This window comes from Suricata suricatta, chromosome 6 (assembly GCF_006229205.1).
Source record: "Suricata suricatta isolate VVHF042 chromosome 6, meerkat_22Aug2017_6uvM2_HiC, whole genome shotgun sequence".
Lineage (NCBI taxonomy): Eukaryota > Metazoa > Chordata > Mammalia > Carnivora > Herpestidae > Suricata > Suricata suricatta.
Genome location: NC_043705.1, coordinates 57,834,971 through 57,859,842, shown reverse-complemented (window position 1 = coordinate 57,859,842; position 24,872 = coordinate 57,834,971). Strand labels below are relative to the sequence as shown.

General features: G+C 40.2%; 1 protein-coding gene across 1 annotated transcript in view; it reads left to right on the top strand.

Moving 5' to 3' along the window:
- The window catches only part of ACOT12 (acyl-CoA thioesterase 12), a 56,211-nt gene that overhangs the window by 27,535 nt on the left and 3,804 nt on the right, over positions 1 to 24,872 (top strand). The window contains exons 8-17 of the mRNA XM_029941223.1: positions 673 to 774; positions 6,835 to 6,970; positions 14,801 to 14,957; positions 17,178 to 17,297; positions 18,152 to 18,302; positions 18,926 to 18,981; positions 19,296 to 19,359; positions 20,045 to 20,128; positions 22,361 to 22,531; positions 24,235 to 24,416. Of these exons, the coding sequence (XP_029797083.1) occupies positions 673 to 774; positions 6,835 to 6,970; positions 14,801 to 14,957; positions 17,178 to 17,297; positions 18,152 to 18,302; positions 18,926 to 18,981; positions 19,296 to 19,359; positions 20,045 to 20,128; positions 22,361 to 22,531; positions 24,235 to 24,416 (1,223 nt within the window). The remainder of the gene's footprint in view (positions 1 to 672; positions 775 to 6,834; positions 6,971 to 14,800; positions 14,958 to 17,177; positions 17,298 to 18,151; positions 18,303 to 18,925; positions 18,982 to 19,295; positions 19,360 to 20,044; positions 20,129 to 22,360; positions 22,532 to 24,234; positions 24,417 to 24,872) is intronic.

Genomic DNA, 24,872 nt, shown 5'->3' with positions numbered 1-24,872 from the left:
TACAAGGCATTCATTAGCATCTTGTTTCCAAAAGCAAATATAGTAATAATGGGATTAGAAAATGCTTGTCAGATAATGCCAGTTTTAAAAATTATAACATAAAACTGTAAATACAATATGATAACTTTATGTAAATACATACACACAGAACTGGAAGAAAATTCACCTAAACATTAGTGATTATTAATCTGGGTAGTAAATATTACTAATAATATTTACTCTGGGTAATCACATTCCATTTGTATCATTTATCTATTTTTATGTTTGCCAAATTTTCCGTGGCAAATGTGTATTTTTTATAAGAAAGAAGGTGGTTTTTAAAATTAATTTACTTTGAGAGAGAGACCAAAAGCATGAACAGGGGACAGGCAGAGAAAGGAGAGAGAGAATCATAAGCAGGCTCTGTGCTGTCACCACACGGACCATGAGATCATGACCTGAGCCAAAATCAAGAGTTGGGCACTCAACCAGCTGAGCCACCCAGATGCCCCAGAAAAAAAGTTATATTTTCATTTCACTGAGAGAACAATACTGTTTAAAAATAAATTAAAATGCTGATTTTATCCAAAAGCGAAAGAACAGTGAAATGCACAACTGAATTTTGATTGCTGCAATCTTGTCTGTTACCTGGATGGCTGAATGTTTACTTATTTATTTTTCTTTTCATTCTAGATCAGTATCAAGGTGACAGTACAGGACATGCTCACCGGTGTTGAGAAACTTGTTAGTGTGGCTTTCTCTACATTTGTAGCCAAACCAACTGGAAAGGAGAAGGTAAATTTTCTGTGTGAAGAAGTATCTAACATGTAATTCAGGTTAACGATTACATCAGAACTATTATGAAGAAAAAAAAGACATTTCTTCTTACTGTGCAATATGCCCTCCCAAGATTTGTTATCCATCAATATTTTTGTAAAAGTTGTCCTTCTCTGGTAACACATTTTTAAGTACCTTAGAGAAAGGGAGATGTAGCCAGAGGAAAAAAAATACTGTGTTTTAAATGAGCTGAAGTACTTATCAGTTTCTCAAAAATGGTGTTTACTGAGTTAGTTCTTTTCTTTTGTGGTAATATAACTCAAAATTGAGTTCAAATAATTCTTTTAAAGCAAGAGCAGTTTAGTAAGCAATTGCATAGTATGGTCCAATCATTTGTTTATACCTGAAGGAAGAATGTCAAAGAGGCTGAACTATTGAACTTTAGAAATAAACTTCAGGGCATGTGGAGTAAAAACAACCTTAAAATAACTACGTTATCCTGATATGTGTGTGTGCGCCCAGCAGGCCTGCCTGGCCAGGGGCCCGGAGTAGCTTGTCCATAGTCTGCTGGGGATTTACTCATTATTTCGTGGCTTTCCTTTTCAGGATCAGGCAGAGGGTCCCCATTCAGTCTAAATGTAACAATCCAATTTAGAATTAAACCTTTCACTGCAAGGATCACTCCAGACGTGGGCATAGTTAGCTTCTCCTACTTCCACATTGAAGCAACAAGGAGAACTTCTTACTTGACAAAGTGTTCTTCCTCAGCCTGCGTCCAACTTTAGAACTGAGACGAAGCTGTATTTTCTCTGTACCCAACAGACGTGACAGTGGGCAGTATCATCAGCTATTCCTTATTTGGGCTAGGAGGCAGGGAGATAGACGGACCTGATTTAGTCCACCTTGATGCCTCGGTGGCAAGTGTCCCTGCAGAGTTTTGTGTACCAAGACACTTCTCCCAGTCTCTGTCCAAGATTAGACATTCAACAAGAAATACTCATATTGCCCAAGGGCATTCTATTGCAAACTGAAGTTCATATCAGCTGTCATTGAAAATGCAGCTTTCTAGGCTATGTCTCACACCTCCTGAATTAAAATCACTGGTATAGGAACTTGGAATCTGTACTTTACCAAAGCCTCCCAGGGATCCTATGTTAATTAAAATCTAAGACATTGAGATGGGTCTTGCAGACCATTGTTTTTTCCTGGAGTCCTCCCAAATCTCCAAACCCTGAGAATGAGAGGCTATGGAGGTGACTGCAGATTTTCCATATCTGAGAGAATGTGACAGAAAGGAATCCACATCACCATCCTATTCCTTCCATGAAGAAGAACCTGAGGCCCATCGAGCTTGAGACTTCTCATTTTGGCTTCAGGGACTCATGAAATAAGAACATTATAATAACACTTTAGTTAAGCCTCTGCTGAGCCTGAAGAACCTTTTTCTGAAAGCATTTCTGGGAAGTCGGGTGCCTTATGGTGCTACCATAAGAAGTTGGCTCACATAACCTTTACTGTAAAACAGCTTTCCCAAAGGAATTATTTTCTAGTTATTAATGTTCTTGTTGAGGGACACATCACAAAGGGAGCCACAAAAAGTCAGTGGTTTGGTTTGAACCAACAGGCCTACCTGCATCTCTGTCCAAAGTGAGTTTGTTCCAGGACAGGCAATGGTGAACTAGGCGTATCAGTTAATTCATCAGCTGTATAGGCCGGATCACAGAAGGACTCACAGAGCACCACAGGGTACGCTTGTGCAGGACGTCACTAAACTAGAAGAGGTTGTGTAGCAGGAGAAAGAAAGCATGGGCAAACAGCAGAGAATTCAAGACTTCCAGACATAGCTCTCTGGGTTCTTCTTCTTCGTCTTGTCTTCATCTCTGTCTCTGCCACTGCCTCCGCTCACGCTGCCGCCACCGCCTCCTCCTCCTCCTCCTTCTCCTCCTCCTCCTCCTCCTTCTCCTCCTCCTCCTCCTCCTCCTCCTCTTCCTCCTCTTTGGTTTTTCATCATAAGTGTACTCTTTAATCCCTATCCCTTATTTCACCCATCCACCCACTCAGCTCCCTTGGGTGGAGTTCTCTATAATTAAGAGTATTTCTTGGTTTGTCTCTCTTTCTCCTTTGCTCATGTGTTTTGTTTCTTAAATTCCGCATACGAGTGAGATCATATGGTACTGTCTTTTCTCTGACATACACTCTAGATCCATCCATGTAGTTGCAGGTGGCAAGATTTCATTCTTTTTGATGGCTGAATAGTAGTCTACTGTATATGTATATATGACATCTTCTTTATCGATTCATCTATCAGTGAACACGTGGGAGGCTTCCATAGTTTAGATATTGTAAATAATACTGCTATAAACATAGGGATGCATGTGTCCCTCTCAGTTAGTGTTTTTGTGTTTGGGGAGTAAATACCCAGCAATGCTATTATTGGATCCTAGAGTAGATTTATTGTTAATTTTTTAAGAAACCGCCTCTACTGTTTTCCACAGTGGCTGCACCAGTTTGCATTCCCACCAATAGTGCACAAGGGTTTCTTTTTCTTCACATCCTCACCAACACCTGTTGTTCTTTGAGTTACTGATTTTAGCCATTCTGACAATTGTAGAGTGATATCTCATTGTAGTTTTGATTTGCATTTCCCTAATGACCAGTGATGGGTATTTTTTCATGTGTCTATTGACCATTTGGATATCTTTTTTGAAGAAATGTCTGTTGATGTTTTCTGTTCATTTTTAATTGTATTATTTGTTTTTTGGGTGTTGAGTTGTATGAGTTCTTTATATATTTTGGATACTAATCCTTTATCAGATATGTCATTTGCAAATATCTTCTCCCATTTAGTAGGTAGCCTTTTAGTTTTGCTATTTTCATTGTTGTGTGGAAACTTTTTATTTTGTTGTAGTCTCGAAGCTTATTTTTGGTTTTTTTCCCCATGCCTTAGGAGACATAGCTAGAAAACTGTTTTTATAGCCAATGTCAGAGAAATTACTACCTGTGCTGTCTTGAAGGATTTTTATGATTTTAGGTGTTACATTTAGGCTCTTTAATCCATTTAGAGTTTATTTTTGTGTATGGTGAAGGAAAGGGACCCAGTTTCATTGTTTTGCATGTGTCTGTCCAATTTTCCCAGCACCATTTGTTGAAGACACTTTTTCTATTGTATATTCATTCCTTCTTTATTGAAGCTTAATTGACCATGTATTTGTGGGTTTATTTATGAGTTTTCTGTTCTGTTCTTTGCATGGTTTTGAATTTCTTTCATTGGTATTTTATAGTTTTCGTACAGGTCTTTCACCTCTTTGGTTAAGTTTATTTTTAGCTATTTTATTGTTTTGGGTGCATTTATAAATAGGATCATTTTCTTAAATCCATTACCTACTGCTTTATTATTAGTGTATAGGAATGCAACAGATTTCAGTACATTAGTTTTGTACACTACAACTTTACTGAATTCATTTTTCAGTTCTAGTTTTTGGTGGAGTTAGGGTTTTGTATATATAGCATCATGTCATCTGCACATAGTGAGAGTTCCACTTCTTCCTTACCAGTGCAGATACCTTTTATTTCTTTGTGTTTTCTGACTGTTGTGACTGGGACTGCCGGTACCATGTTGAATAGAAGTGGTGAAAGTAGACATCCTGGACCTCAGGGGGAAAGCTCTCTGTTTTTCATTCTCAGGGTCCTTCTCAGTTGTACAAAATATGCTTCATCTGTAGAATGGAGAGCCAAGGCACAAGTTTGCCAGGTGGACTTTTACACGCTGCTGGTCAGACAACTAAAACAAGGCTGTGTAGGGTTAAACCCGTGTAAGTTGTCACCTCTATATATTCCTAAACAAATTAGACAAGGGACTCCAGGGGAATTTTAGACGTGGAAGCAGCATGTTATGAATCACTCAGCGATTCCATATTCTTGGCTGAGGGTCAGTGCCAGACTTCAGGGGGCCTGGGGACAAGCATGGAATTATCCCTGTCCCACTGCAGGGTGACTTCCTCAGGCACACAGGCCAGCAGAGGAGCTTTAAGGGCGGAGCTTGAGCCCTTTGTTCTGTCGCACCTTATTTCCAAGTTTCTGGAAGTCAGTTAAAGCTTTGTTCTGACCTATTGATTCTTTCAGTTTGCTTATTAGACAATGTTTTCACTGTGTGTTGAAATTCCCAAACTAGAAGTCTCTCAGTACATGATACCTTTTTCTGGAACATCTTTATTCCCCCTCTTTTGAGCTCTTAATTTTGCAAAAAGTAGAAAACATTTTGTTGTAAGAATTCAGTGGATTCAGAGTTCCCTTCCTCATTCATTAATTTGAAGAATTTTTTTATTTTGTAGGCCTCTTGAAAATTTTAAAAAATACGGAAAATTAATATTTGGAAAACTTTTTAAAGTACATATTATATTAAAAGATAATTAAGCTTCTATTGACTTTTTTAGTTTAAAAATATCTTAAGAAAAAAATTTAGTCAAAAACGTGTAAAAACACCCAGAAATAGTCTATTAAAATTTTTAAAAATATTTTAGCATTTTATTTATTTTTTGAGAGACAGAGACAGAGTGTAATCAGGGGAGGGGCAGAGAGACAGGGAGACATAGAATCCAAAGCAGGTAAATTTTTTTAAAGGTTTACTTTTGGGGTGCTTGGGTGGTTCAGTCAGTTGAGTGTCCAACTTCAGCTCAGGTCATGATCTTACAGTTCCTGGGTTCAAGCCCTGTGTCAGGCTCTGTGCTGACAGCTCAGAGCCTGGAGCCTGTCTTTGGATTCTGTGTCTCCCTCTTTCTCTGACTTTCCCCTACTCACGCTATCTCTCTCTCTCTCTCTCTCTCAAAAATAAATAAAACATTAAAAAATATATTAAGTAAAGGTTTATTTTTGAGAGAGAGAGACAGAGAGACAGACAATACAAAAGTGGGGGAGGGTCAGAGAGAGGGAGACACAGAATCAGAAGCAGGCTCCAGGCTCTGAGCTGTCAGCACAGAGCCCGATGCGGGGCTCGAATCCACGAGCTGCGAGATCATGACCTGAGCCCAAGTCAGGTACTTAACCAACTGAGCCACCCAGGCATCCTGATGCAGCATTGCTTTAATGGCAAAGTATTGAAAAAACAATCTAAATGTTCACACAGATGATTTTACAACAAAATTAAAAAATATTTAACTTTATAAATGCAATTTTCTAAAACCCTCCCGGCTCTACCCTGCTGCCCCTGGGAGAATCAGAGTCTCACTGGGGTGACCTCAGTCCCTCACACACGGGAAAACCGGGATGGCAGGGCCATGGGGGCACAGCCACCCTGACTATCTTGCTCTGGACTCAGGACGAGCGAGTAGCACTCCTGTCTCTAGAGACCGGGAAGGGGCTGTCACTGGAGCATCAGTTCGATTGTGGCGGAAGATGTGGCATCCTTGGACTCAGAGAAAAACTAAAATGTGTGTAAAAACTCACGCTGTAAGGGCACTTCACAAAGACAACCATGTCATAACAAGACTAGGTCTTTCTACTGAAGAAAGAGACGTACACATCATGTATTTAAAGAAGATTCTTACCGGGGCACCTGGGTGGTGTGGTCGGTTAAGTATCTGACGTCAGCTCAGGTCATGATCTCACAGTTCGTGAGTCTGAGCCCTGTGTCGGGCTCTGCGCTGACAGCTCAGAGCCTGGAGCCTGCTTCAGATTCTGTGTCTGCCTCTCTCTCTCTCTCTGTCCCTCCCCTGCTTGTGCACTCTCTCTCAAAAATAAATAAACATTAAAAAAATTTTAAGTTTAGTTATTTACTTATTTTTGAGAGAGAGAATGAGTTCAAGCTGGGGAGGAGGAGAGAGAAGGAGAGAAAGAATCCCAAGCATGCCCTTCATCAGCACAGAGCTCAATACAGGGCTCAGTCCCACGCCATGAGATCATGACCTGAGCTGAAATTAAGAGTCGGAAGCTTAATGGACTGAGCCATCCAGGTGCCCCAGGTGCCCACTCTGTTTACTTTGAGTTAGAAAACAATATAACATGTCATTTGTTTTGCAAAATCCATGCTGTGCTTTTATAATTTAACAATGCAGTGAAAGATAAGTGTTTTTCTTTCTCTAGATTCATTTAAAACCAGTCACACTCCTGACTGAGCAAGATCATGTGGAACATAATCTGGCCTCAGAGAGAAGAAAAGTTCGACTGCATCATGAAGATACTTTTAAAAACTTGATGAAAGAAAATAGCGAGTTTGATGGTCAGTAAATCTACTATGGGAACTTTGATTTTATGACTGTGACAATCAGAGGAGTTCCTTTCTTAGAGCACACTTATTTTCACCTTGTTTTACAATTCAGTCCTGCAATGGTAGATGTCTTCCCCAACAAACCCAGTGGCTGGAGAAGGAAGGGCCAGGCCAATTCAAAATAAAAGTGCAGATATCTAAGATCTCTTTAAAATGGAGGATCTCCAGGAGAGGAGAGAGGAAAAGAAGGGTGACAGGGACCAGGCAGTCCTTATTGGTAAGTACACGCTCAGTAGCCATCAAAGAATGAAGGAACCACAGGGCAGGGATATATCCGTCTGGTGGTTCACAGTTTACTAAGCAGTCTCCCATTCCGTTACTTCATATGGGCTGCTTTTAATACCAACAGAGGAGAAAACTGAAAGTGAGCCGTGAAGAGCCTTGCTAAAAGATCACAGGGGCTATGAATGGAAGTGATAAGATTCTATTTCTATTTCCTGGCTCTTCCCTCAATAACACTGTGTTTAATGAGCCAGAGTGCTTTAGTTCTCTGGCTGTGAACCGCCAGGCTCTTGGATGCCTCATGGGTCCAGAATGGCCAGGAAAAGAGGGCCACTTTGTCCCTCCCCTGCCCTTCCTTTCTTCTGACCCCATCTCCTGCAGCCCCAGGGGAGTTGACCTTTCAGGGAGAGCTAAGTGGTGGGGGGAGGAAGTGGAGTAGTCTAGCTTAAGCCACTGCTCCCAGCGGTGGGACAGGAAGTTCATACAAGGTTCAACTCTCCTGGGCTCTAAAGGCAGACACTGGTTAAAAAAAAAAAAAAAAGAAGGAAAGGAAAGGAGAGGAGAAAGAATCAGAGTGAGAATATTAAAAGAGAGGAAGGAAGAAGAGGAGACACAGAGGCGAGAGGAGAGAGAAAAGGGAGAAGTATGGGTGACCTGTGTGTGTGAGCTTTATTCTGCCCAGCATGACATAATCATGGCCCAGGGACAACCTCACAAATGACCTTTGGGTTGGAAAAAGGTTTTTCAAAGGCAGTAGCAAGACCGACCAAGACAATGCCCATTACAAAGCTACCTTGTTTTAAAGTTTGTTTATTTATTTTGAGGGAGATCCTGTGTGCTCCCTCACACAGGGAGGAAGGGGAATGGGGGGGAAAGGGAGAGAGAGAATCTCAAGCAGGCTCTGCACTGTCAGCCCAATGTGGAGCTCAAACTCATGAAGTATGAGATCATGACCTGACCCAAAATTGAGTCCTGAGGCTTAACCGACTAAGCCACCCAGGCACCCCATAAAGCTACTTTTGAAGAAATGAAGACTTCATCATTAAATTACTATGCTGAGAAGAGTCCATCCTTTTGTGAAGATGGTTTCTGTACCAAAATATATTTTAAATGCATTTTGCTAAAGTAATAAAGTAGCTGACCCATGAGAGCAAGGGCAAACTACAAGGAAAATTCAAGGAGGAGGGAGGCAGGACATAAAAATAGAGGACTATGTCATGGAGGCTCTCTTAGGTCAGGCTAAGAGGCTTACCCTTTCTTCTCTCCTTGAAGAGAGCCGATAAATATTTGGGCAGGGTTGTTGCATGATTATGCTGGCACTTAATATGGTCACTCTCCGTAGAGGAGAAGAGACTAGGCAGAAGGAGACCAGGCAAAGGGTGAGGAGTAGAGGTAGTAGAGACAGGAAGGGAGAGACAGAGCGGGTTACAGATGATAATTCAAATGAAGCCAGTACCTACAGTCACCTAGGGAGGGCTCATGGGGGCACAATGGTGGTAGGCCAAGAGTGGAACCTGCAGAACAGGCCCATTTAAGAGATGATCAGAGGAGGAGGATGGATCTACAAAGAAGACCCAGAGGGACTAAGTGGGAGGGATGCAGTGAGAACCAGAGACACAAGCATCATAAGTCAGGGGAATAGAATTACATGAAGAAATGAGTGGTCAGCTGTGTTCCAGGAAGTGAGGAAAACACTGTCCACTGTATTGGGAATAGAAAAGTCATTCTCACATGCTACAACCATTCACATGTAGAGGTAAAATGATTATAATTGACTTTAGTTTCAGTTTGTTAGGAAGTTGAGTGGATCACCTCTACAGGTCTGGTTCAGTCTAGAATTAAAGATTTTTGGGGGGTGCCTTGGTGGCTCAGTCAATTGAGTGTCTGACTCTTGATTTCACTGCAGGTCATGATCTGAGGGTTGTGGAATCAAGTGCCACATCAGACTATGTACTGAGCATGGATCCTGCTTAGAATTCTTTCTTTCTTTCTTTCTTCCTTCCTTCCTTCCTTCCTTCCTTTCTTTCTTTCTTTTCTTCCTTCCTTCCTCCCTCTCTCCCTCCCTCTCTCCCTCCCTCCCTCCCTGCCTCCCTCCCTCCACTCACTTAGCCTTCCCCCCAGCTTACAGTATCACTTGAGTTTGTCTTGAACTGGACAACACATTCTAAAGGAAGATAGCTAGATCATCTCTGTTATTGAACCATGATTTTAGAAAACCCAGGGTTCTAACATTGATAGTAATATCAGAACTAGTTGGAATCTCTTTCAAGATTTTGTGTGATTGAAATGCTATCATTGAAACAGTGAGAAATTTGAGTCAAAATGTATGCTTTCAGAAGAAAAAGGAAACAGATGAATTAAATTATGTAAAAGCAGAACTTCTTTGGAATGTGTTCATGTACCACTGAGTCACCGTTTGGAATCTTGGTATATAGGAAAAGACTTCATATTTGGAGCATTTTAATTATTTTTTAGTAAGAAATCAAATCTTTATGAGCAGTATTCTGTGTTGATCCTTTCAGGTCAAAGTTCCTGACCTGAAATTGTAGAATGAACGCAAAATTGTCCAAACAGAATGCTGACACAATACTTAATGAACATCCAAAGTACAAGTATTGAAATTGACCTCTGGACAGTTCTGCTCTTATTTGGAAGCCTGTAGAAAAGGTGAAGTTTGTTTACCATACTTGAGTACACAGCCAGAGCTGTGAGCCTGACCTGGTCTCTGAGCCTAGGAGAGCTATATTTCTCCGCTGATTGGCAGCTATCTATAGATAAGAATGCTTCTGCACTGAGGTCATCAGTACTCAGTATATTCCTGTATACATATCATAGGTCACCTGAACCTAGTATATTTCTGCATATATGCTTCTGCATACATGACCTGCTGTAGTACCCACCTCTTTGTATGTCTTTATAAGAATTGAGTAGCTTTTTCTTTAAAGAATTGCCTTATATTTGTGTCTTTACAATATCTTCCATAATATACAACCTACTCATTTTTTGTTTTACCATTATTTTAAATTATTTAAAAATAGGTAATACATATGCACAGGGTGAAAGTTCAAAAGATGTAAGAGGGCATACAGTTAAAATATAAGACCTCTAGAGCACCTTGGTGACTTAGTTGGTTCCCTGTCTGATTTTGATTTTGGTAGAGGTCATGATCTCATGGTCATGGGATTGAGCCCTGTGTAAGACTGCACTGATGATGTGGAGCCTGTTTGGGATTTTCTGTCTGCCTCTCTCTCTGCCCCTCCCCAATGCACAAACATGTGCTAGCTCGCTCTCTCTCTCTCTAAGTAAATAAACATTTAAAAAAAAACAGGTGAGACTTCCTGCTATCAGTATCTCCCAGTTACCTAGTTCCTATCTTGAAAGACAACCAATATTACATACACACACACACACACACAGCACAATATTCAAACAGCTATGCGCTTTTTTTTCATTTAACAATGTATTTTAGAGATAGTTTACATTTATTTTGAACAAAAATGCAATTGATATTAACCTAAAAAAACTCATTCGATACAGTTTTAGATATTAATGAGGCATCGTCTAACAAAGCCAGTAATAGCAAAAAAAAAAAAAAAAGAGAGAGAGAGAGAAGTTGAAAGATTGAAGATTGCATGTGCCTTTTAAAGATCACTTTAGGAAGCAGTCCAGTTCTGCCTACAGACGTATGATGGACTTGGTGTCCATAACAAACTAAAATTTCTGGATAAAATATTTACAAGCACCTTTGCAAACACATCTCAACAAACAGAAAAAAAATAAGGGAAAATCTAGAAGTCCAGACATGATCAGAAAACAGAAACACAGTAGTGTAAGGAGATAGAAGAGCTGGCATTTGCTCAGGACTCTGTAGGTACCAGAAGATCTAGAACTTGTGTTTTAATAGTCCTGCATAGGCTTGGGAAACAAAGCCCATGTTGATGGGAGGTTGGATCAAAGAACATTTTATGCAGCTACAAACCTAAAAAAATGATACTCTCAGTGAATCATTTGGAAAAATCCCAGTCCTCCAAGAGCTTTGGAGCTTTCCTATCTCAGCCTTAACCCTAGGTTAAATGATAGGGTGAAGTGGTGGAGGTGGGGGTGGGGAAGCAACCTGTTTCTCTTTGAGAATTCACTTACAGGTACATTCTTATGTAGATATGGTATCAGAATTCACATCAGTTGTTTGGACTAAACAGACCAAGTGGAATTTATTGTGAAGTGGCACTGTGTTATAGTACCCCCAGGTGGTTGGCAGCCACAAATGCAAACCTCTGGAGAAATGACTAACCCAGCACTCAAGAATTCCCACAGATCCAGAACCAAGAAATATGAACTCCTAGTCAAAAATCCTGAAAGATAAAAATAATTAAGTCACCAAAATCCAGAGGAAGCACCCTCTAAAGTTGCTTTGAGGAGGTGGGCCTCCTCAAAGGGGACCTGCAAGGATTACAGTTACTACATTTATCATATAAAGAATATTAAGTAAGAACATTAATATATTTTAAGAAATAGAATCAAAAGTATTATTCAGGAATAAAAAATTACCTAGAAGGTTTGACAAAGAAACAAAGAGGATTTCTATACAAAAATATATAATAATTGAAATATAAAGCTCAATGAATGAATTAAACAGTAGCTAAGACAGTAACTGGAAGATAGATCTGAAGGTATTACCTAGAATGCAGATGGATAGGCAAAGGAATGGGAAATATATGAAAGATTTGGAGACATAGAGAAAGGAGTAAGAAATCTAAAATGCATCTAGTCAAAATTCCAGAAAGAAAGCATAAAATAATGGGAGAAAAGTAGCATTTGAAGCAAATGACATAGACATTCCATTCAGAAGTAAGAAGAAAGTTTGATATCCATATGAAAAGATGATGAACCTCATTAGTCAGGGAAATCCAAATTATAACCAACGTTAGATATTTCATACCCACAAAACTGGAAAAATTTGAAGAGTGTACAGTATTGTTTAAGTGAAAATGCAAAGCAGTAGGAAATCTAGTAATCAACATCCAAGTGTACATCAGTATATTTTGTTACCTAAAAAATTCTGTTGAAAGCAAGGACTATGAATTTGGAATAAATCAGGAAAATTAAGTTTATTCATTCAAATATTTACTAAGCACCCATATTCAGGAATCAGATCAGAATTTAAAAAGAAAATCAGTTCCTGTCCAAGGAGCTTTGGATCTAGTGGGTCAGACGAAGATCACACAAAGAAACATAAGAAGTGTAATTGTAAAAGAAAGGTGCATGTGTGAGTTCATAGATGGGAATTAGCTGTTACATTTGGGAAGACTTTCCTGAGGAAGTGATGCCTGAGATGAGCCAGCATCGTGTTGAGGCGGAAAAGTTTTCATGTGCTCTGTGAGCTTCTTCTAGTGGGTCTGAGAGTCAGATTGACATGAGACAGATTAACAGGAGGAAATCAAACAAAAGTTTAATTACCGTATAGTGCCTGTGTACATGGGAGAGATCCAGAAAAATGAGTAACTAATTGAAATGGTGAAAGCCATCACCTTAAATGCCATCTACAGCCAAAGACAAAAGACAATATTGGGGGTGGAGTCTGTTATGGGAAGTTTCCGAGAAAAGCACAGTAAAGAAGGATAAGGTTATTATGTAGATTCAAGTCATTGTCTTCTCTGGTAAATTTCTAGATTTAGAATCATCCCCCTCTTTCTAGTACAACAAGGGAAACATCCTTACAAATAGAGATTTTTTTATATACACATGAATGTCTCTTACCAAAGAATAATTTCTAATGGGTTTTCAGAGCTGCTTTTACATCTATGATTTCTTAAAAATAATGAGCCTAAAAGAAGGAACATGCCAAAGAGGCATACCTTGGGGTGGCAAAATTTGCTTTCCTATAAAAATAGGGGATAAGAGGTAAGTGGAAGAAGGTGGTAGTGCTACTGATAGAGCAAACAACATGTGCAAATGTCCTGATGTTGAAGACAGTACTTAGGTTACAGGACTGAAAAAAGGCCCTCATAGCTAGAACAAAGAGAGAGATTGAGAGAGAATATGATTGGAAGAGGGTGGTAGTTGTGGCAATCAGACTCGCTGGGACCAGAGAAGTAGACACGGACCAGACGAGGAAGGAAGGACTTCCCTAGCCAAGGGAAGGATTTGGGCTTTTATTTCTTTTTCTTCTCTTTTTTTTTTTAATGTTTTACTTATTTTTGAGAGAGAGAGAGACAGAATGTGAGCAGGACAGGGGCAGAGAGAGAAGGAGACACAGAATCTAAAGCAGGCTCCAAGCTCTGAACTGTCAGCACAGAGCCTGATGTGGGGCCTAAACTCAAACTTTGAAATCATGACCTGAACTGAAGTCATATACTTAACCAACCGAGCCACTCAGGTGCCCCTGGACTTTTATACTAGGACATTTTTGCAAGTGTCTGACACATTTTCAAGTAGAAGACAAATCATCAGTGAAATGAAGGGGGAAAAATTAAAAGGCCATCAATTAACTATAAATCTAAAAGTTTCATGAGGAAATGCAGTTCAGGCCTTTGTAGCCACGCTTCTCTGCTCACTTATATGCGACTGTGCCAAGAATGGCTCCATTCCCAGTTCCCAGCAGCTGCCCAGTCTGTGCTCTTGGGCTGCAGGCTCAGCTCTGCCTCTGACTGGACAACAGGAATGGTCCCCCGATCTGTAAATCCCCCCTCTAGCTCCTCAACAAAGGTACACAAAATTTAGGCTGGCCAGTGATTCGCTAGAGGATGCAAGAAACGTAATTGAATACATCTTACTGCTTTGCAGCCAGAGTAAATGATTTCTCCTTGTTGAGAATAAAAACCAATTTGTCAGTAAATAAAGCAGATATGATTCAAAGGAAGCAGAAGGACTCCGAGAAGTACAACTCATTGTGCCATTTCTGTTCCTGACTGCATTCATTGCAAAACAGTAACCATGGAGGCCACATTCCCATTCTGAAGTTTATGCAAGAGCAAACTATTCCGGATTCTCTGTATCTGTGGCCCTTTATAGCTCAAACTCCTTTCATTTTAACAACTTTATTGAGGTATAATAGATGTAACATAAATAATATGCATATATAATACAATTATTACAAATAACATAATAAATATTATAAATATAAACAATAACTGACATACCCTAAATTCATGTGCTCATATTTGAAGTATACAGTTTGATAAGTTTTGAGATCTGTACACCCATAAAACCATCACCACAATCAAGTTAGTAACATTCATCAACTCCCAAATTTCTTTCTGATCCTCCCATCCTGATCTGCCCCTTTTCCACTCCAAACAACTCAAGTTTAAATTTAATCATTATTTTAATCAAAATTCCAATGGACTTATAGATTGGAAGACACTGTAAATATACACCATTCAAATGAAGGTCACCCTTCTGAATCAAACCTGTTTATTTCCTCAGGAGATTTAAGTCTTTGGGAATAATTTAATTTTTTTAAAAATCCTATGAGTTAAGTATGCAGCTAGGAAGGAAAAGCTGTAGTCCAAGGTTGTGCAGTTAACTCCACCAATATTAATGTCTACATCTCCCTTTCAGATCCCATTTGTGATGAAGAGAAAGGAATGGTTTCTACAAGTGGCACTGCTGTTCAGAGCATTGAACTTGTCCTCCCTCCCCACGCAAACCATCATGGAAATACATTTGGTGGCCAAATTATGGCTTGGATGGAGACTGTGGCTACTATTTCTGCAAGGTGCTTGGTGTTGACTCTTGGTGTGCCTGATGTTGTGTCCAGTGGTGAGAGATTAGAAAGGGTCTGAGTCCTGGTTATTGAGCTAACTAAGGAGAGAAGGAGAGGAGAATATTGCCGTTTATTAAAATGAGAAAATAAGTCATGTACCTGTTTACCGTAGGATTAATCTATCCTCTTTTTTTTTCATTTTTTAAGTTTATCTGTTTTGAGAGAGGGAGAGCACATAAGTAGGGGATGGGCAGAGAGAGGGAGAGAGAGTAAGAGAGAGAGAAAATGAGAGAGGGAATCCCAAGCGGGCTTCGCATGTGGAGCTGGATGTGGGGCTCGAACTCACAAACCATGAGATTATGACCTGAGCTGAAACCAAAAGTTGGACACTTAACCTGCTGAGCCACCGAGGTGCCCCTAATCTGCCCTTTTGTTTGAAGGTGAATGTTTATGTTCTTGGCTCAAAAATAAAAATGAAATGACAGTTCTAGTACTTTATTCTGAATTGTAAATTGTTGATCTTTGAATAGTGCAGCTTCTGTATGATAGTTATGACATGGTGGATACAGAATAGAAACAGAAGACAGCCTTTACACTTAAAAACAGTCCCGCTGCAAACTTTTGTAAAGACAATTTACAATTCGGTTTGACCTTTGAAGGTACTGGTTAGAACTGTTATGACCAAAGGATTAACTGAAAAATAAGACGAGACTAGAGGAATTTTGAAGAATACTTTTACATACTCCTCAGTTTCCAAAAAAGGTATTTCATTATTAATGGAACCATGTAGGCAGTTGAGCAATTTTAAGGAACACTGTGTATTCTAAAAATGCATTTGAATAGGAATTGCCCTACTGACATTTTTGTAACCAGGGACAGTTGTTAAGATTTTATTTTCCCAAAATTAGGGGCACCCGTGTGGCTCAGTCGGTTGAGCGTCCGGCTTCAGCTCAGGTCATGATCTCACAGTTCATGGATTCGATCCCCACCTCAGACTCTGTGCTGACAGCTAGCTCAGAGCCTGGAGCCCACTTCGATTCTGTGTCTCCCTCTCTCTCTGACCCTCCCTTGCTCATGCTCTCTCTCTCTTTCTCAAAAATAAATAAAACATTAAAACATTTTTTAAGATTTTATTTTCCCAAAATTAAAAGAATGTTATTATGAGTATGCATATAATTGTGACTATAGTTAGAAACCTGTAGTAATCCTTCCTATAAATTATGCACAAATAAGAGAGTTTGTGTTTAAAATGAGATTGTCGTTCTCAATGGCAATGAAGAATTTGAACCTGTTCTTTTGTAAAGGCTTACAATATAACTAACTAGGACAGAATCTGTTCACTTCATGTTGGCATAACTCCTCTGCGTAATTGAATGACTACAGTGGGGATCTAAAATGTAGAAAATTACAAAAGTAACTTTCTGAGATTAAATATACCTTACAAATATTTCAAAATTTCACACACACACACACAAAATTGTAAAATGTATACCTTGTAGCCTTTCAGGATTTGTGTAGCAATCCAGGTAATTTTCCTGTAGGGAAGAATATTAGTCTTCTTGATATGTGAGTGAATTCAGTTAACTATGAAGCTAAGAAACTAGTGTGAATAGCACCAGCTGGTGGTTCCTTCACCGTGCACCCCTCCAACCTGGGAGTCACAACTTCTGTGATTGTAGTCATGAGCTGTCAGGATGAATAGAACCCTCAAATGAGGACAGAAGACCTTAGTTTGTTTTTCAGAGGGACTTAAGTAGGGAACAAAAACAAGAGCAGGACCGTCACCCAAGAGCAGAAGCACCAAGAACCCCCAGCTTGGGGACATGGTGTTTCCCACAGTATTTGCAGGGAGTGTACAGACCCACCACCCACCCTCAATATCCATAATCTAGTTATTCATTTCATTCTTAAAAGAGTTACAAGATACTTCTTTAGAAAGCAACTTCTGTTCAGGTCATAATCTCATGGTTGTGAGTTCAAGCCCTGAGTTGGGCTCTGTGCTGACAGCTCAGAGCCTGGAGGGTGCTTCAGATTTCTCTCTCTCCAACTCTGCCCCTCTCCCACTTGCACTCTGTCTCTCTCTCTTTCAAAATATAAATAAACATTTTTAAAAAACCATTTTAAAAAGCACATTGAATATTTATCTGTTGCATTTGTTAAGCAAATCAGCAGTTCATGAAAATACCGTGGAGAGTGACCTCTTTCTCCTCTCTCTTGCCTTCCTTTCATCAGCCGCCTCTGTCGGGCACACCCCCTTCTGAAGTCCGTGGATATGTTTAAGTTCCGGGGACCATCTGCTGTTGGAGATCGGCTTGTTTTCAATGCCATTGTCAACAACACATTTCAGACCTGGTAAAGCATTGCTAGTGCTCTTAGGCTGCTGTGAACAAATTCAAACTTGCACATAAATTTTTTTTTTTTAATTTCAGTCTAGAGGTGAGTGTAGGGACTACTTTAAAGTAACCAAGTTCCTTCTAATTTTTTCTTAATGTCACTCGGTCTTCAACATCTACAAATAACTCATTTTAACTCTGTTTTCTGCTTGGAGTCTCTCTGCACTTAGTAAATTGTGATGGGTTGATTTTTGTCTCATAGTAAGAGGACTCCCAGTTGGCCCAGTATAGTCTTGGTGTGTACCTATCGTAATAATTAACTCTTTTTTACACTTTCAAAAGAGTCCCATTGATTTTATGGTCAACTGACTCCTAATGAACCTGTTATTTATCACCATGAAGTCCAACCCACTTCCCAGTTATTTTTATTATTCTTGATACACAACAAAAACATTTAATTTCATGTTTTTTTCTTTTCAAATGTGAAAAGCAGCATCTTTGTTTCCTATCCAATTTTGGTGTTTGATGCTTTTACATATGGAAGTGTTGGTTTTAGGGGAGAAAACTTGACTTTGGCACTATCAACCTCCCCACTCCCCATTACCAAAGTATCTTCATGCAGGTATATAAAGGCCTTCCTAACTGGCCTCTTTTCCACTTGGTGGGAAAGTGAAGCAGGAGTACTCCCAGGGGCTTGTGCAACAGATCCATCAACCTGATGAAATGAGTTTTAACAGTTGCATAGATTTGCGATGACAAAGAGAAAAGCGCCCTCATTCTTTTCCTCCCTCAGAAGAGGGGGTGGCTGCGTGGAGAGGGGGGGGTGGGGCTCGTTCTGGTTCTCTGCCCGCAGCTCTGTGTCGCCCTCTGCAGTGTCGAGGTGGGAGTGCGCGTGGAGGCCTTTGACTGTCAGGAGTGGTCTAAGGGCCAAGGCCGTCACATCAACAGTGCTTTTCTCATTTATAATGCTGTCGATGATAAGGAAGAACTGGTCACATTTCCCAGAATCAAACCCATATCAAAGGTCAGTTATTAGCACGTGAGTTCAGTAATCAGACCCTTTATTCTAGGGGAAGTGGTAGGTACAGAGCTCCACGCAGAATCTCCTCACGCCAGCAACAACTTCCAAGGCGATTCCTCTTTAGATTTCCTTCCTTTTTTACATCACAAAGTTAAATGGACTTTTTATTTTCTTTTCTTTTTACCCTCAAATCACTCTAACCATTCGTTTAGAACGAGAGAGGTCCTGGAGACCTCACCTCTGCTCAGCCACGCACTGCTGTGGGGAGCACATCACTTCTTTACATCCAGCTCTCTGGTTCTCCACACGCAGTGGACTGTATCTTCTCCCCGTCTGAGAAGTGCCTTACTGCCCACTCTCACCTTTTCTAAAAACTGTATAGTGAAATATATGTGTAATTCAGATAACAGAAATAACAGTATCCACTTTAAAAAAGGAAAGAAAAGGGCCATAAAAGTTATGTTTTTATCCCTACACTTGGCCTTCGTGGGTGATGAGCATAGTTCTCACAGCGACCCCGTGTGTGTCCCAACTAATCCCTTCCACTGAATTCGGCGAGAGAGACTTAAAGATTGTAGCATTAAAATATTAGAAATTTATTGATTTTACTTTGTTTTTTATTAAAGGACGATTTTAGACGGTATCGTGGAGCTATTGCACGCAAGAGAATTCGCCTAGGCAGGTAAGGGGTGTGGGTGTAGGGATGTGAGGCTACATTCTCTTGTCTAGCAAATTATACACAGAGAGCCCCTCTCTGGGTGTCTGTTCCCAAATAATATAAAATGAAATGGTCTGATATTTTCTGACTGGAGGCTAACTGTGACAGAAATCTTTTTTCTTGACTGTTTACTAGTAAAGGCAGTTTTTAAAACTGCTGATTTCAGTTCAAGAAAGTGCCATGGTGACTACTGTGTGCCAAATGCAGGGAAGAAAACTTTACTTACTATTTATGACACTATTTATAACGTGTTAGTTAACATTTTAATTTTTTCCCAGAAAATATGTTACTTCCCACAAGGAAGAAGTGCCAGTTTGTGTACAGTGGGACATAAACAACCAGGTAAAATTTTATGATTTGGAGCTCTCCGTGTAAAACTGGAAAATGATGTCATTATAAACATGAAAGTTCCCATATTTAACTGATTCAGGTTGTGCCTACACAGGATAGAGGAAAAGCTAAATTATATCAACCAGTCATCTAAAATGGAAACAAAACCAAACTATTAGTAAGTGGTTACCAAATAGTAGTTTCCATGCCCCGTCTGAATTACTTGCAGTTTCCAAACGACAGACTCAGAATGGTCTGCCATTAAATGCATTCAAGCAGCCTAACACTGAGATCTGGTGTCTCACAGTGATTTGTGCTGAAAAGACCTGCCTTCCAGCTTGCATTTTTATAACACAACCACAAAGTATTAGTCACTTTAAAGTATTTGACTATAAATTATAAAAGGAAATCCAAGTGTACTGATTACACATTGATTATAAGTCATACTGAAGGGTTATGTTGTCTTTGCTCAGGACAGCAATTAAAATGATACTAATTTGCTAAGCATGCAGGCCTCATTTTATCTTCTGTGAATTCTGAATTAAGTGTTCCAGACAAATTATGTTATTGACAGTGTAGTTGTAAGCTGCTTTAGCAGTATCACTTTGGCACTAACAGTTCCCATTTTCTAAGCAGAAACTACTTGATCACGTATCTGTGGATTGAACTCTCGGCTTTTACGATATTTGTACTCTAGGTATCCCTGAGTAATGCCAATGTGGAGGCTCTCAAAAATCTGGCAGCCAAGAGTGGTTGGGAGGTTACCAGTGCTGTGGAAAAGGTAGGAGGCATCCAGGGCTATGCACAGCTTGCTGTCCGTCACAAATGAAAGTTGTCACGCTGCTGGTGGTGCTTCTGCTTCTGCTGCTTTTACGAAGGTAAAAAATCTTCCTGGGAAACTATTTCTAAGAGGCAAATATCTTTCTGGCACTGAATCGACTGCTCCATTCCAGTTGATTTGTGGTCCTCTGGGGTGCCCCACGCATTCCTGCCGCTGAACTTAGTTCTCATTTTTCACCTCTCTCTCTTTCTCCTCTCCATCTGCCTCAGTCCTACCTGGGCTTCAAGTCCGGGACACATCCTTCTGTATAAAGCTGTTCCTATCGTCCTGACTGAAGGGGCTCCCCTGGAGGAACCCCCTTAGCCATTCTTTTTCCAAAATTAATTTGTCATGAACTATGCCCTGTCCTGTGACATTGCTTCCATTGTTTTGTTGAATTGATGTTGATGTCTTACGTGGTAATTTAACTCTTTCTGCATGGTCTTTTTCCCTAACTAGATTATGAACTTTTGAAGAAAGAAACCTTATCTTGACTTCTTTGTATCTCTCTTAGCATGTTTTACACTGTTTTGCAGGTCATCAAATTTAAATAAATGTATCATCTGGATCCTAATTTTATCTAGTTTCAGAAGTAGTTAGGAGACCCTTTGACGCTGATGCCCACGACTAGATTACACTGTAAGGTCTCTGCAGGCATTTAGCTCACCGCAGTAAATGGTCCCAGAACAGAGCAGTGCTGGACACTTAGGAGGCGCTCGGTAATGCCAGCAGAGTGTGCCTGCGGGTCAGTGTGTGCTGTTTTTCATCGTCAGTGAAGCAGCAGCACCTACAATAGGGTGACCATCTGTCCTGGTTGTCCATCATAGTTAGTGATCATTCCATCATCATCTGATGTTTTATCATAAATATTGATAATGCTTAAGGTGCCCCAGTTTGGACAACAAATTATACAGTCACTTACCCTAAAATTGAAGGAAACTGAGATGGTACTTTACTGATTCTTTTCAACCTTGACCTTTTGTCAGTGTTTGTTCTGGTTTGTTGGCTTTTACTATGTCTGTGCTTCTGAATCCTATAGGGGTCTCTCTTCTATTCTTTGGATCCAGTTAGGTTTCCATGTAGGCTTAATTCAGCGATACAGAAACACAGGTTAAACATAATCGAATGATCTTCTTCTTATTAGCCCTCATAAGAGATGCTTCAAGACTTCTCTTTTACTAACATGAAGTCTGTTTCTTGCATCATCGCTGGCATCTAAGCAGTGTTAGAAAGGGCAAACTTGTGTCTGGAATGAAGGAAGAGAATACATTTTGTGAAATCATATGTAAAACTCAGTTCTTTGGGAGTTTGGGGCTAGAAATAAACCTAAACTAATAAATGGTGTATTGGCTCATGTCTAAGGAGAGCCATCAATAATTAATTCTTAATTTTGTACAGAAAGTTATTAGAAGATGCTATATAATTAAAGCAATATTTTATGTCACTTCTGTTGAATTTGAAGTCCTCTAATTCTATAGATTGTATTTATGATAAAAATTTTATTCTTTTACTTTCTGAGTTACCCTCTTCTTCCCTCCTACTGTTTAAAGTTTTGTATCCTTTTAATTTTAAAATACAGCTCTCTTAATTTTTTCTGTCACCTTTTAGTTGAGTAATTCTTACAACTATGTTTTAGGAGTCATATTTATTTCAGGGCTTAAAGCCTATACTTATTTTTGGTACAAATTAGTTAAATGGCAAAAGAAAGATTTTTAATATTTGTAATTTTGATATTTGTAATCAAATTGGGTAATATTTATTCTTTTAACTTATTCATTTTTATGTATGATGATGGAATTAACAATAGTAGTAACACAAGGAGCAAAATGTGTACCCCACCTTAAAGGAGCTTGCAGTTGTGGTCTGTTTGGATAACATCACACAGACACATGGAACAGCTGAATAATAACTTTAAGGTAGTTTATAAACAAGTGAGAGATTGTAATATTTAAATCATAAAGGTCAGCTCTTAGGCAGTTCAACAAAGTAAAGCAAGACAGTTATTTACAGAGGACTTTGGAGAGTCTCCTCGAAGATACTGTAAGAAGATTGCTGGAGCGTGGGAGGGGCTCTCTAGGCAGTGAGGCCTTGAGTCCAATCCTCACAGCAGAAATCAGCGTGGATAGGAGACTGACCTGACGAGAGGAGCTTTTAATCCAGAATGGTAAGGACCACTTGAAAACCTTTACACAGAACAAAACGGAGAACAGGAAGCAGACCGGAGGAGCTGTTCTCACTGAAGCTGGGGAGAGGCGGGACTCAGGGCTCCACGTGACCAGCTCTCCTCCCCTTTGCCCCCCGGGGGTTCCTGGGGAAGGACCGGGCGCTTCCTCTTACCACCCTTCCTCTTACACCGAGGCCTCTGTAAAAAATAGTTTTGTTCTCCTTCACACAATGTTGTCTCAATAGCATATTTGTCAACATATAGTATAAAATTCTAAAATTATACTCTTTCCTCTTGCGCTGTTTAAGATATCCAAATTCACTAAACAGAATCTTATGAGAATGAAAAAGCAGTATCATTATAAAATGTTAGCAATTTTGAGCTTACTTATTTTCAGCTTCATTTCATAGAATAAAATTTACCAGGCATCAAATGATAAAATGTTTGAGTTGGTTACAGATGGAATTTAACCTGTACTCTTCTGAGCATGAAGGAGAACATGTTTTCTTGAAGAGCTGGTCTTGAAGAATTTTTCACTAAGCGTAAGCTGGCTTTTCTAAAATACTAGGGCTTAAAGAGATCAACACCAACAGCTGCCTTTCCTGTCTGCTCTGTCTGCATCAGTGTCGTTGCCTTCCACAGCACAGCAGTGAGGACTTTCTGCTACCTTCATCCTCTGGGAGAAGGATCCCAATATCAGTCACTCATCTGATAACATACTCAGCCCTGGATAAGTGTAGCAAGCTGTGTGAGGGCAGAGTTTCATTGGGGCTACTCAGCTTGGTGTTTGCCTTGGCTCCAGGATAGAAAGCAGCAGGGTGTGGCTTCCACCTAGGGAGCAGCTTTCTGGAAAAGTGCTGTGATCCTTTCCTAGGGCTCCTGTAACAGTACCGCAGACTGGGTGGCTTAAACAACAGAAATGGATTTTCTCACAGTTATAGAAGCTGGAAGTTTGAGATCAAGGTGCTGGCAGGGTTCATTCCTTCTGAAGAAATGAGAAGGAATCTGTTCCAGGCCTCTCTTTTAGCTTCTGATGGTTTGTTGGCAATCTTTGGTGTTCCTTGGCTTGTAAATGTGTCACCTGGTTTCTGCCTTCATCTTCATATGGCATTCTCCCAGTGTGCATGTCTGCATCCAAATTTCCCCTTTTTATAAGAACATCAGTCTTTATTGGATTAGGGGCCCATCCAACTGCAGTATAACCTCATCTTAACTAATTACATCTGCAATGACCCTGTTCCCAAATAAGGTCACATTCTGAAGGGCTGGGAGAACTTTAACATATGACGTTGAGGAGACACAATTCAACTTTTGGTGAGTGCTTAGCCCAGTATTACATCTTTCTTCACGCTGGTTCCATCAGTGTAGACTATGGTTGCCCCAAGGCCTGATTCTGACAGAAGGTGAGGAATTCACCCTGGCCACCTGCCCTTGCCCCCTCGGAGACTGCAGAGCCCCAGAAGCCTGGCTTAGAGCCACATGGCCACCAAGTTTTGATAAGATGACTTCCTTCTGGATTTATACCAGGGAACCTCCTTTTACTTCTTCTGTACCGGGAGCAAAGTTAGGCATGGCCACGTTGGGGTGAGTCTTAGCCCCCAACTGGAGCCCCATTCATGGCTTTTTGTTTCAAGTGTCCACAGCCCAGGCCATGTCCTCCTCTGTGGGCTTGATTTAAAGATGGTCTTGGGACAAAGGTTAACTAACTGGAGAGTTACCATGGTGTGAACAAACTGATACTCCCTTTCTTTCTAATCTGCTTTTAGTCAATTACTTATTTCTTCAGTCTCTTCTTGAAGATATTTATGTTTAAATAAAGGTTTTCTTCCTCACAGCCTCACTTGTCCATCTGCTTGATTCATGCAATGAAGTCTTAACCCTCTGTTTGTTTGTCTTCTTACAGCTTGTTGCCATGGGGATGATTATAAGATGGCACATTTCAACACCAACTTCAAAGCATCCTGAAAGAGATGGAGAAAATGGGCAGGATAGAAATGTGCTCTTAGCTGAGCACATATCTCTGATTATTATCACAAGTGCAATGGCAGGAGAGTTTGGAGTAACAGGGGATACAGTATTGTTTAAGTATATGTCACAGGGCTCCCCAAGACAGCCTTCCTCTTATCTAAGACATAGCGTTAGAAAGCCAGGAATTGGCTCTCAGGAGCATGGGCCCTTGTGATTCACAATTGAAAGAATGCTTTATGCTGAAGAAACATGGTGCTTCCTACCCTTTTGCAAGATTGAATTGGTTCTAGAAGTGGTGGCTTGCTTCCTGGGTCCCGTTGACACGCCTGACAACCTGGGAAAGTCCCCAAGGTGTCTGGAGGGAGATGAAGCACTGACTTGCCTATCAGCCTGTTTGTGTTTTCTGCTGTTCCTAAGTAGAGTCAGGGAAGTATCACCAAGACATAACAAGAGAGAGGCTTACATTCTTTATTTTTCAAGAGAAGACTGTTGCACAATAGTTCAATAACCTGAGTCACATGTTGTTTAGAGGGCACAGAGGATAACACCCTGGTCTAAGCTCCAGGCATCCAA